Source organism: Macaca thibetana, chromosome 16 (assembly GCF_024542745.1).
Source record: "Macaca thibetana thibetana isolate TM-01 chromosome 16, ASM2454274v1, whole genome shotgun sequence".
NCBI classification, from domain to species: domain Eukaryota; kingdom Metazoa; phylum Chordata; class Mammalia; order Primates; family Cercopithecidae; genus Macaca; species Macaca thibetana.
The window spans coordinates 23042477-23054550 of record NC_065593.1 but is presented as its reverse complement, the minus strand read 5'-3'; the positions used below and the strand labels follow the sequence as shown (position 1 = coordinate 23054550).

Below are 12074 nucleotides of genomic sequence, written 5' to 3'. Positions count from 1 at the left end.
GGAAAGCTCTAATGCTCCCCTTGTTCATGGCATAAATATCTGTTCAATTCCTAACCTGTGCAAGGCACTTTCACATATGTCCTCCCTTACCCACTAACACCCCTACCTGGGGCACCCTGCCCTGCCAAGTGCCTACTCACCGAGGCCATTTCTGTGAAGATATACTGGCTTCCAAGGTAAGTGCAGACGAAGGCAGCTACCACCGTGACAATGAAATTGAAGATGGTGATGACTAGAGCCTTCAATGATCTCACTTTGGGGAGGAGCCAGAGAGGGAACCTTTAGTTCAACATTCTCTAGGAGGCGCTCTTATCTCATGGCTGCCTCCCCCACCAACTGGGTTCCAGTCAAACAAGCCTGAGTGTCATGACCCATCTCAGGAAGAGGCTTTAGAAGCCTGATCTCCTAGTACCTCACCTTGCTTTCCCAGGTCGCTCAGAGTCCCACCATACCTTGAATCCTGGGAAAAAGACAAAGCAGATGATTCAGAATAGAAGCAGCTCAGAGAGCATCCATTGTCAGTCTGGGCTCAGCCCTCTCTATTCCCCAACACATTAACTGCCTTCTCCAGGGATTTTTTTGTCTGGAACCACTTTGACTCTTTTCTGGACCACAGAGCAAGCATTTTGGAGAGAGGACACAGGCTGCCAGTACCCATCCACTCTTCTGTTTCAGGGTAGGAACGTGCCATAGAATAGTAGGGAGCCCTGTCAGAAGACAGGCTCCAATGGCTGGGCACAGTGGCTCACCTTGTAATCCCAGCAATTTGGGAGGCCGAGGCAGGAGGATCACCTGAGTTTGGGAGTTCAAGACCAGCCTGGCCAACGTGGTCTCTACTAAAAGAGACCTCACTTAAACCTCGGAGGTGGAGGCTGCAGTGAGCAGAGATCCTGCCACTGCCCTCCAGCCTGGGGGACAGAGCGAGACTCCATCTCAAAAAAAAAAAAAAAAAGAAAAAGAAAAAAAGCCTCCAAGACTCATTCTCCCCCCCCCTTTTATTTTGAGACGGAGTCTTGCTCTTGTTGCTCAGGCTGGAGTGCAATGGTGCAGTGTTGGCTCACCGCAACCTCCGCCTCTTGGGTTCAAGTGATTCTCTTGCCTCAGCCTCCCAAGTAGCTGGGATTACAGGTGCTCGCCACCACGCCAGGCTAATTTTTGTATTTTTAGTAAAGTCGGGGTTTCACCATGTTGGCCAGGCTGGTCGCAAATCCCGACCTCAAGTGATCCAAGCACCTCAGCCTCCCAAAGTGCTAGGATTACAGGCGTGAGCCACCGCACCCAGCTAACTCACTCCCACTTCTACGATGTTTAAAAATTGGTCACCATCTCAGCCCAGAGTCTCAGTGAATGAGATGGGAATTGCGTTAAGTTTGTATGCAGAGTTCCTATGGTCCCTGAACAGTATAGAAACCAAGTGTCCATGTTTCTTCTAAACTCCATACCTTCTTGCAGTGCAGGGCCCTACTCTGAGGGGCTACCTAGTCCATGTACTGAAGAGCAGGCCCTTACCTGACAAGTGACGTTGCGGGTGATCCGCTTATATTCCTCATTGGCCAGCTGTATCTTAATCTTCTCCAGCCGGGCAACTAGTTCTGGGTTCTGAAGCAGAAAAATCAAATAAGAAGAATGATATTCCCAGCTTGTTAGAAAGCACATCACCATCATTGGTTCCAGGGGAAAAGCACTGCTAAAGGTATCAGGAGACCCACATACTAGTTAGTTCTAACTCCAATGTTTTGAAACTTTTTGTTTTTTTTAATCTCAATTTTCCAAACAGTTGATAGGGAGGACAATATCTGGTTCCCCCAGATCCCAAAGATTTCAAAAACAAATTTTCAAGCCTAAAAGTTGATTTATAAGTTCAGTGTATCATGGATAAGCCCAACTCAGTCAATAACCACTCCCACAAACGTATCCCTTACATACCCGTGGAGGCTTCACAACCTCTGGGAGATAGATTTCACTGCCTTCTAGGAGCTCATGGAGGTATAGTTTGGAATCTGAGAAGAAAAGGTTTCACAAACGCAATGATCCATAGAGCTAAGATTGAAGGGTTAAGATCAAGAGGGGTCTAGCCCTTCTTTCTACCAAAATAAAACAGGGCCATCTCTACATTAATCCATTTCCAGGATCATTTTCAATTGAAAAGAATTTTGGATAATTCCATATGGGTATCTCCCAGTGCTGCACAGCTGACTTTAGCTGTCAGCTCTCAATTATCCTGCCAGTGTTACAACTAATATGTAAGCCATTTATTTGTGCCTTTGGGTTAGATCATTTCTGTGGCCACAATAGCTCTTCCCTAAATAGGTTTAGCTCATAGTGATGCTAAATGCTCAGAGGACACTAATACTAGGCAATCTCTTTCTAAGGTCCTTTCTAGTTCTAATAATTGAGCAGTCTACCCTTTGCACTTCTGGCTAGTCTATGCTACTTCTGGCAAAATAACTTATGTGCTAGTTTGTCCTATTCCTTCCCTTTACATATAAGGGAACTGAGGCCCAGCGAGGAGAAATGACTCCTTCAGAGGATTAGTGATAGAGCTAGGACTGGAACTCGCATGCTACTCCCAGGCCAGATCTTTCAACACAGCTTCTGTCATCCTATATCAAAAACAAAACAAAACAAAGTATCAGATTTCACCACCCTTGCTTCTGAGGTGGAAAGAAATCCGGATTCCTAAAGTGTAGAAGTGTAAGCTGATTCCTAAAGTGTAGAAAAACGAAGAGACAGAACCTGTGATACTTGTATTTAGTAAAAACCTAGACTTTCTCAAGGGTGAATTGGGCTTACGTGTTCCTGGAAGTGAAGAGGGGGCTCTCAAAAGAGCAAAAAACTGCACAAGCAAATTTGTCATCCACGAGAAATTCCCATGGGAGTTAAGAAAGTGGGTGGCCCTGGGATTTATGGGGTGACTCTTCGCTTGTCTAGATGAGTGCTCCGTAGAAGAAAGGGAATGATGTGAAAAGATCTCAGGAGGGAATCGATCTGGAAACAAGGAGGCGACCCCGGACTGGAGACTGGGGCTCACCTCTTTCTCTTAGGTGATGGTGCAGATCCCGGATGAGACGGAAAGAAACCAAGCGTTGGGGGCCACTGGAGCTATCACCGCCCGTGTGCTTCTTTCCCAGCGCGGCCTCAAGCTCGGCTCGCAGCTTTCGGGGTAGCTGCTCTGGCTCCAGCTCCCCGCCGGGGCCCAAAGCACGCACCAATCGCTCGCCCGCAAGCAAAGAGGACGCCATATCTCGCCGACACTCCGGTCAGGTGACCCCAACCCAGACTTCCGCCCGCCGCGCGCCGGAAGTAGCTCTGAGCTCCGGGGTGGGACCAGGCGGGCCAAGAGGGCCGGGACGCCGCGCGGGGCAGTGTGGGACGGGGGCGGAACGCCGCCCGGCCGCCGGTCAGGCTCTGTGTCAGCAGCCGGGCGGGCGCTCGGGCGGGACATGGCAACCTGTGTAGCCCGGCGGGCCCTGGCCGTGGGAAGCCGCTGGTGGTCCCGGTCGCTGACTGGGGCCCGGTGGCCGAGGCCGCTCTGTGCGGCGGCTGGAGCTGGGGCCTTCTCGCCAGCGGCGACCACGACGACGCGGAGGCACCTCTCGTCCCGGTGAGGGACGGAGCCAGGGGGCTCGAGGACTGGGCCTGGAGCCCAGGGAGCGTGTTCCTGGCCAGTGCGGAGGCCAGGGGCCCGGGCCTGCTGAGGGTGACTGGAGTTTGACCCGGGAGAGGGTCCCGAGCAGGGAGCCGACCTGCGCTGTCTGGGACATGTGCCAGGAGCAGGGAAGCCAGCGCGGCCCAGAGCCCTGGTTGTACAGGGCTGGACCTGAGGGGGAACAGTTTACCCTCCCCGAGTGAATGCTACTTCCCCGGCTGGGGTCCCCAGCACCGCTGTCAGAGGGCACCTTTTTAATTCAGCCCTAGGGCTTTGGCTTGAACCCTCAGCCTTTGGATTCGGATAAAGTCTCCCTCAGAAAGATGCTAGAGGTGGGAAACGAGACTCTTGGGTGTGGACCCTCGTAGGCCCCAGGTTTCCAAGTGACTCTGGGGAGATCGATTTTCTATATGTGACTCGGGGAAGGGGGTTTGAGGCCAAGGGGGTGGTGTGGAAACTCTCCGCGGATGGGATCGGCGGATCAAACGGGCTGGTGGATCAGTGGGAGGAAGCATAAAGTTCACATCTTCAAAACAGTAAAAACAGCCTTTATTTGAAGGGCCCTTAGAAAGTGCAGCCCTGTTCAGAGTGGTGACTGACGGTGCTGACCTTTTAGTAGCTGATACTAGACACTGACACTGGGGAGAAATGATAGCTATTTGCAATTTAAGACCCCTGTGAGTATGAACAAAAACGATATTGAGAGACGCTAGATGCAGTAGGAAATCTAGAGATGTTTAAGCTTTTCAAGGGCAATATAAGGGCTACAGGTTAGAGGGGGAGATGGACATGGAATTACAATACAGGACAAATATTTTTTGAGCACCTCTTCTACACTAGGCTCTGAGGGGGCAGTACCAGCTAATCAGACTCAGGCATTGCTCCCAGGGAATTTACAGTATTTAATAAAGATAAGACATGAACACAACTGAAATGTAAAGTGGGCAGGATATTGCTTGATGACTTGTGATTTAGAAAATGTAAGAAAAGAAGAAAAAAAGATATACCCCTTCTTAAAAGATTGAAAAAGTGAGCAAGACAGTTAAAGTGCTGTGGGAGGTCAGGAGCGTGGGTTAGGGAAGAAACAAGGGCAGGGGTACGTTTGAGCAGAGTGTGAGGGCATGATATGACGAATGCCCCGTGAGGAGAGAAGACAGTAATATGGGAGCGGTCACATCTAACACTGGGAGACTGGGGAGGTTTTCACCAAGGAGGAGTAAAGCCTTTCCTGCTCCAGCTGGCCCCACCACCCCAAACCCTTCTCTGCTGTCATCACCGTGGCCCCTCAGTATCCTAGGAGCTTTTTCTGGTGGATGAGTACCATTACCTTCTCAGCTTTGTTCTTCTCAACTTGTTCTTTTCCTTCCTACTCAGAAATCGACCAGAGGGCAAAGTGTTGGAGACAGTTGGTGTGTTTGAGGTGCCAAAACAGAATGGAAAATATGAGACCGGGCAGGTGAGTATTGGGCTGGGTCATCTTTCATTTTCATAGAGTGCTCTGCTTCTGAAAGAAGTCAGATTAGGTCACAGGCCTGCATGGTATGGTTTTCCATTCATTCCTCCTTGATGTTTGGTGCCAGACCAGAATCAAATTTTTATTTATTTTTTATTTTTTTTTTGTGAGACAGAGTTTCGGTCTTGTTGCCCAGGCTGAAGTGCAATGGCGTGGTCTCAGCTTACCGCAACCCTCACCTCCCAGGTTCAAATGATTCTCCTGCCTCAGCCTCCCAAGTAGCTGGGATTACAGGCATGCGCCACCACGCCCGGCTAATTTTGTATTTTTAGTGGACATGGGTTTACTCTATGTTGGTCAGGCTGGTCTCGAGCTCCCGACCTCAGGTGATCCTCCTGCGTTGGCCTCCCAAAGTCCTGGGGTTTACAGGCGTGAGCCACCGCACCTAGCTCAGAATCAAAGTTTTATAGATATGGTTTCTGTTCTCCTAGATTTGAATGCACTTAATGTGTCAGTGGGTTCTCTTTCCAAGTTAGTGTGGACAGGGATGGTATGGACTATAGTGAGGTTTAGACAAGTTGCTGAAGATTTCTCTAACATAGTGGATGGTGGGAAGCCAGTGGAGGGAGCTTTCAGAAAAGTAAACCTTTGATGCTTTGCTGCAGTAAAATTGACTTTAGTGTGGTAAACTCTGGATGTGTGGTTCTTTTTCTATATCAGCTTTGTTCTGGGTCCACTGGGATAGATTTAGGCCCTTCTAGGATATCATAAGTTAAGGAAGACTTTTTGTTTGTTCAACATTTTATTTTTCTGTGTGCCTACAATAGACCAGGCATTGTGCATTAGGGTTAAATCAGAAAGCAAAGTAGACATGATTCCTACCATTGTGGAGTTTCTAGTCTAGAAAAGAATGAATGATTTGCAAATGGCCAATAGCTGTACATTGTGCTAAGTGGAAGGGAGGTCAGGGAAGGCTTCTTGGAGGCCTAAGCTTTTACCTAAAGGATGAGTAGAGTCAGCCAGGTAAAGAAGAAATAAGAGTGTTCCAGCCATTGGTCTGGTTGATCACAGACTTCAAGGGAAAAGGTAGCAAGACCTTGTGCTGGAGTTGCCTCCACCTGTGCTGCTTTGTGGTCTGGGGCCCACCTGGATGGATTTGCTGGACTACAGACTCACTGAGGCCCCTCTTTCCTCCCAGCTTTTCCTTCATAGCATTTTTGGCTACCGAGGTGTTGTCCTGTTTCCCTGGCAGGCCAGACTGTATGACCGGGATGTGGCTTCTGCAGCTCCAGAAAAGTATGTTTCCCTGTGGTTGTGCCTCACAGTATCCTCAGGAGGAGATGGCAGACATATGTAATGGGGGTACCAGGGGTGACGACAGCATCCTCCTGGGCCTTGGAAACATCCCCAGAGTACTTCTCTGGGACTAAGACCCATGGAGACAAAAGTGCTGAGTGCCAGGGATAGTCTCAGTCAGAGAGTCCCTTTAGGCCTCCCCAGAATGCTTTCCTAAGCCACTCCTAATTTTCATTATGAGTACCACAGAGGGCATTTGGGGGACAAGTCTTCTTGATTTGTTGATGTTCAGCTGGAGTCTTTCCCTCAATCTCACATCATCCCTAGAATACATTAAAACAGAAAAAGTTCAGCTCCATTAAGTGATCACAGACAGTCCCTGGGATATAAGAAGACAAGAGTACTCTGGGCCCTGGGGACTGAGGTGGCAATTTGATTTTCTCAACATGGCCCCCTTCTTTTAAGAGGTATCCACACAGTCAGATGATGGCTCCATACCATGGTCTTCCATGCTGTATTATTTGCCCCAACTGAGGAGCAGCTGAGCTGAGGTGCTGCAGAATGGGTGTCCAGCTGGTGCTAAAAAGCCCCTTCAGATCAGGGACCAGCCTGTTTAGGTCAGGAGGGGTAGGGAGCTGAATCAGGTGCAGCTTCCATTTCTCGTGCGGTGATCTTGGCCTCCTTCTCCCATCCCATAGAGCAGAGAACCCTGCTGGCCATGGCTCCAAGGAGGTGAAAGGCAAAACTCACACTTACTATCAGGTGCTGATTGATGCCCGTGACTGCCCACATATAGTAAGTAAGCAAAATGGCTGGGCCTGGGGGTCCTCTCCATGGAAAGTCCTGCATCCCAATGGGGACAAAGGGAGGGAAAGGGGTCAAACAGAGCCCAGGTCAGTCCCGGTCCCCAAGGCCTTGAACTGCACAGTGGCAAACAAAGCCCTGATTCACTTCTTGCCTCAGTCTCAGAGATCTCAGACAGAAGCTGTGACCTTCTTGGCTAACCATGATGACAGCCGGGCCCTCTATGCCATCCCAGGTGAGTAGTTAGCATTTGAATGGTGCCTGTCAAGGAGGAGTCTGGTGTGTCTCAGGGAGAGGATCCTGATGTCCTGTCATCCACTGGGAGGGATTATGATGCCAGGGTATGATACCAGGGTTATCCCATACTGGGACAAGGCCAGTTAATGTCTCTTCTCAACCCCATTTCTCTCCTCTCCTGTGTGAGTTTCACTGTGTTCTGCATCTCTGTGCCAGGCTTGGACTATGTCAGCCATGAAGACATCCTCCCCTACACCTCCACTGATCAGGTTCCCATCCAACATGAACTCTTTGAAAGATTTCTTCTGTATGACCAGACAAAAGGTAATCTCTCTCAAGAAGGGGAGGTGGAATGGAAGGGCCTTTTCATCAAAGAATATCATAGAAATAATTCCAGGGCTGGGCACAGTGGCTCACGCCTGTAATCTCAGCACTTTGGGAGGCCCAGGCAGGTGGATCATCTGAGGTCAGGAGTTCGAGACTGGCCTGGCTAACCTGGTGAAACCCTGTCTCTACTAAAAATACAAAAATTAGCTGGGCATGGTGGTGGGCGCCTATAATCCCAGCTACTTGGGAGGCTGAGGCAGGAGAATCACTTGAACTCAGGAGGCAGAGGTTGCAGTGAGCCAAGATCACACCATTGCATTCCAGCCTGGATGACAGAGCGAGACTCCATCTCAGATTAAAAAAAAAAAAAAAAAAATGGGCCGGGTGCTGTGGCTCACGCCTGTAATTTCAGCACTTTGTGAGGCTGATGTGGGCGGGTCAGTAGGTCAAGAGATCGAGACCATTCTGGCCAATTTGGTGAAACCCTGTCTCTACTAAAAATATAAAAATTAGCTGGGTGTGGTGGCGTGCATCTGTGGTCTCAGCTACTTGGAAGGCTGAGGCTGGAGAATTGCTTGAACCCAGGAGGCGGAGGTTGCAGTGAGCCAAGATCGCGCCACTGCACTCCAGCCTGGCGACAGAGCAAGACTCCATCTCAAAAAGAAAAGAAAAGAAGTAATTCCAAAGCTCTATTTCCACAACCCTTTTCAACCCCCTGTTAGACCTGTCATGCCTCATAGGTGTCATACCTGACAGATGGCAGTTATTTTCTTACAGATATGGAAACTGAGGATCAGGGATGATGACAAGGGACTCAAGGTTGTTAGTAGCAGAGTGAGGGCTGAAAACCAGGGCTCTTAACTCCCAGGAGCTAGGTACACTAGCTCCTCGGGGCTTATTCTTGGTAGCAGTCCTGTGCCTTCTTCCAGCCTGTACTTTTGCTTCATGTATGAGCATCCTGTTTGCCTGGGCCACCACTAGGAAGGGTTTTCTAGGAGGGGCAATCGCATTGGACTGTTGGGTTGGACTAACCAATTGTATCTTGCCCCAGCACCTCCTTTTGTGGCTCGGGAGACACTAAGGGCCTGGCAAGAGAAGAATCATCCCTGGCTGGAGCTCTCTGATGTTCATCGGGAAACAACTGAGAACATACGTGTCACTGTCATCCCCTTCTACATGGGCATGAGGGTATGTGGCCAGCCTGGACCCCTTCTAGCAGGGGTAGGCCTCAAGGTATATGGTGTCCTTAAGGTGACTGCTGGGGGAGGGGAGTCTAAATATAAACCATGTCCCTGTGGTTCTGCTCCCAAGTGGTGGGGTTGAGTAGCCTCTAGACAGTGGCTGACACCAAGACCTAGAGCAGGCAGGGAAACCCATAGGTCCCAGGAAGGAATCCTTTATCCTGTCTCTTCCCTCTTGCTCAAAGGGAGCCATGTTTATGAAGAATATACACATAATTATTTAAAGCAGTGTAGGCATAACACTTTACACATTATAGACACTTAAACATTGCCTGGCTGTAAGCATGTGCAGTGGTAGGGGCCGCCCAACTCCACAGACAGAAGCTATAGGTCAGAGAAGTGTGATAGTCATTGCATGTTTGGATACAAATATAAATGAAACACCGTCCCTGTCTTTCAGGACCTCATAGTAGTGGAGGAGGCCAACTTAAAATATTATAGTAAGGGACAGTAATGGGAGACAGGAGGAGGACAGGGGCCCAGGGCAGTAAGGATAGGGGGCAGGGCTGGCCAGGAGGACAGTGAAAAAGGTAAGAGTCCTGTAGCTGATTTCTGTTGGCATCCAGCTCTGTTGGCGATCTTGAAGGGATGAAGAGTGGGGAGGCCAGGAGTGGATACAGGGATGTTGCCTCCTTGTGGGTTTGTAGGCCATGGTTCAGCTATCATCCTTATCTCACAGATACTCTCAATTTGGTCTGTCTGCAACCTTCCTGGAATACATCAACTGCATTGGAGAGATGTTGATTGGAACACACTTGGTCTTGCCCTGTGGGACTTAAATTCTTTTTATTTTCTCCCTAGGAAGCCCAGAATTCCCACGTGTACTGGGTGAGTGGCACTGTCTGGGAGAAGGGGAGCTTGTGGGGTGTGCCTGGGGGTCAGGGTGGAGGTAGGGGAGCTCACCTTCTGGCGGGAGCGGAACCTGTGCAGTGCATGTGTCAGCTTTGTTGACTTTTGCTTTGCACAGAATTCTGAGGAGGGTTACCCAAAGTTTATTTTTTTTAAACTCCCTCTCCCACATCCCCTTCAGTGGCGCTATTGTATCCGTTTGGAGAACCTTGACAGTGACGTGGTACAGCTCCGGGAGCGGCACTGGAGGATATTCAGTCTCTCCGGCACCTTGGAGACAGTGCGAGGCCGAGGGGTAGTGGGCAGGGTGAGCATCCCTGGTCTAGTAATTCTGGTCCTGTGCAGCAAGCCTGGGGGCTTAGTGCAAGGCTTCCTTCTCCTTTGTGGTTATAGACAGAGGCTCACTTTGTGAACACATTATGTTGTTTTGGGTTAGAAATCTTAAAACAACCCCATGAGATAGGTTTCTTAAAACCCATTTCATAGATGAAGAGAGTGAGACTGAGACGTTAAATAACTAGCCCATGGTCCCATAACTAGTAGTGGCAGGGCCTGGATTTAAACCTAAGTGAGTCTGAAGTCAAAACTTGTGTAGTTTTTAAAACTGGTGTAGTGTCTTTTAGAAACCGAAATTTGAATGTTGTTAGGTGGGGCACGCACCCCCACCACTCGCTGTGATCTTGCCTCTTTGCCCCCTTACATGTTTACATCCTCTGCTGGTCCTTGAAGAGATCTGATTTTATAATCCTTGCCTACCCAACCCTGTCTCCTGAGAAATAAAGTCACAAGCAGTACTGGTGTCAGGGGCGACATTCAACAAGCATTTATCAAATTCAGCGGGGACTGGGGAGGCAGGTGGTAAAGTGAATAAGAACAGGGCTTTAGATTTAGCTAGTGACTTCAAATTCCAGCTGAGTTATATATTCACTGCATAACTTTGAGCAAGTTATTTAACCAAAATCTTAGTTCCTTACTGCTAAAATGTGGATCCACCAATTACCTTATGATCACTAGGAGAATTAAAGCAGCAGAGGTTTGCAGAGTACCTGCTGTGGTGCCTGGCACTTAGCACGCATGAATGGACACTGGAGGGGGTATCTCCACAGTAGGTCCTTCGTTTTTAGAGACAGGGTCTCGCTGTGTTACCCAGGCTGGAGTGCAGCGGTGTGACCATAGTTTACTTTCCTGGGCTCAAGCAATCCTCTGCTTCAGCTTCTTGAGTAGCAAGACTACAGGCACACACCACTATGCCTGGTTAATTAAAGTTTTTTTTTTGTGGAGATGGGGTCTCACTGTGTTCCCCAGGCTGCAGAGGAGGTCCTTTGCCCAGTGCCTTCGGACATTCAGTCTGAGATATCTTTCCCAGAGCCAGCATAAGAGGCCCAGGCCAAATGGTCATGCTGTGGGAGGAGGTACTAGCAGGCAGCGTTATCACGTTGTGGGATGCCTGCTATGGCGGTGGCTGGGCGGGGGACATTCAGTCTTGATGAACTGGCAGTCAGCATGTAACCCTGGGGTACAGGAAACATGTCCCTGGGGCTTGGCCTGACCCATTTTGCCTAAACCCTTACAGGAACCTGTGTTATCCAAGGAGCAGCCCGCGTTCCAGTATAGCAGCCACGTCTCGCTGCAGGCTTCCAGTGGGCACATGTGGTGAGTGAGTGTGCACAGCAGTAGGGACCACCCAGCTCCACAAACAGAAGCTGTAGGTCAAAACAGTGAGAGCTTAGAGCTTGCCATTAACTCTGGGCCAAGTTACATTCTTGGAGGCAGCCTTATCTGCTATTTATTGTTGTGTGGGACTTGTCTGATTTTCTCTTACTGCCTGTTTCCCAGTTCCCTATGATTTGTGGACTGAGGTCTTAGGCCAAAGAGGTCTGGTGATTTGATGCTGCAGAGTTTCTCATATAATTGGGTTTTTTCCCTTTGTGTTTCACTCCTTAGCCTGAAAATGCAGTTGGGTAGCTTATGCAGTATGTATCTAAAGGCCAGAATCTGGACACCTTTTTTTTTTTTGGAGACGGAGTTTCGCTTGTTGCCCAGGCTGGAGTGCAACGGCGCAATCTCGGCCCACTGCAACCTCCACCTCCCGGGTTCAAGCCATTCTCCTGCCTTAGCCACCCAAGTAGCTGGGATTACAGGCATGCGCCACCACGTCCGGCTAATTTTGTATTTTTAGTAGAGACGGGGTTTCTCCATGTTGGTCAGACTGGTCTCG

The 12074-nt window shown here is 49.4% G+C and overlaps 3 protein-coding genes across 4 annotated transcripts in view; 2 read left to right on the top strand and 1 right to left on the bottom strand.

Moving 5' to 3' along the window:
- Window positions 1–12074, bottom strand: part of TMEM199 (transmembrane protein 199) — a 345481-nt gene that overhangs the window by 2702 nt on the left and 330705 nt on the right. Inside the window, exons 2-6 of the mRNA XM_050763252.1 lie at window positions 3032–3266; window positions 1927–2000; window positions 1510–1599; window positions 418–460; window positions 141–253 (exon numbers count right to left, since the gene is read on the bottom strand). Coding sequence (XP_050619209.1) covers window positions 141–253; window positions 418–460; window positions 1510–1599; window positions 1927–2000; window positions 3032–3242 — 531 coding nt within the window. The 5' untranslated portion in view covers window positions 3243–3266. The remainder of the gene's footprint in view (window positions 1–140; window positions 254–417; window positions 461–1509; window positions 1600–1926; window positions 2001–3031; window positions 3267–12074) is intronic.
- The window catches only part of IFT20 (intraflagellar transport 20), a 245198-nt gene that overhangs the window by 212062 nt on the left and 21062 nt on the right, over window positions 1–12074 (top strand). The window lies entirely within an intron of this gene.
- Window positions 1–12074, top strand: part of POLDIP2 (DNA polymerase delta interacting protein 2) — a 222000-nt gene that overhangs the window by 208614 nt on the left and 1312 nt on the right. Inside the window, exons 2-11 of one of the 2 annotated variants that reach the window (XM_050763230.1) lie at window positions 3368–3604; window positions 5024–5105; window positions 6301–6398; window positions 7097–7193; window positions 7362–7437; window positions 7656–7763; window positions 8818–8954; window positions 9809–9835; window positions 10038–10163; window positions 11430–11509. In XM_050763230.1, coding sequence (XP_050619187.1) covers window positions 3444–3604; window positions 5024–5105; window positions 6301–6398; window positions 7097–7193; window positions 7362–7437; window positions 7656–7763; window positions 8818–8954; window positions 9809–9835; window positions 10038–10163; window positions 11430–11509 — 992 coding nt within the window. In that variant the 5' untranslated portion in view covers window positions 3368–3443. Of the gene's footprint in view, window positions 1–3308; window positions 3605–5023; window positions 5106–6300; window positions 6399–7096; window positions 7194–7361; window positions 7438–7655; window positions 7764–8817; window positions 8955–9808; window positions 9836–10037; window positions 10164–11429; window positions 11510–12074 lie in introns of those variants that run through there. The other variant, XM_050763229.1, reaches the window with a different exon arrangement.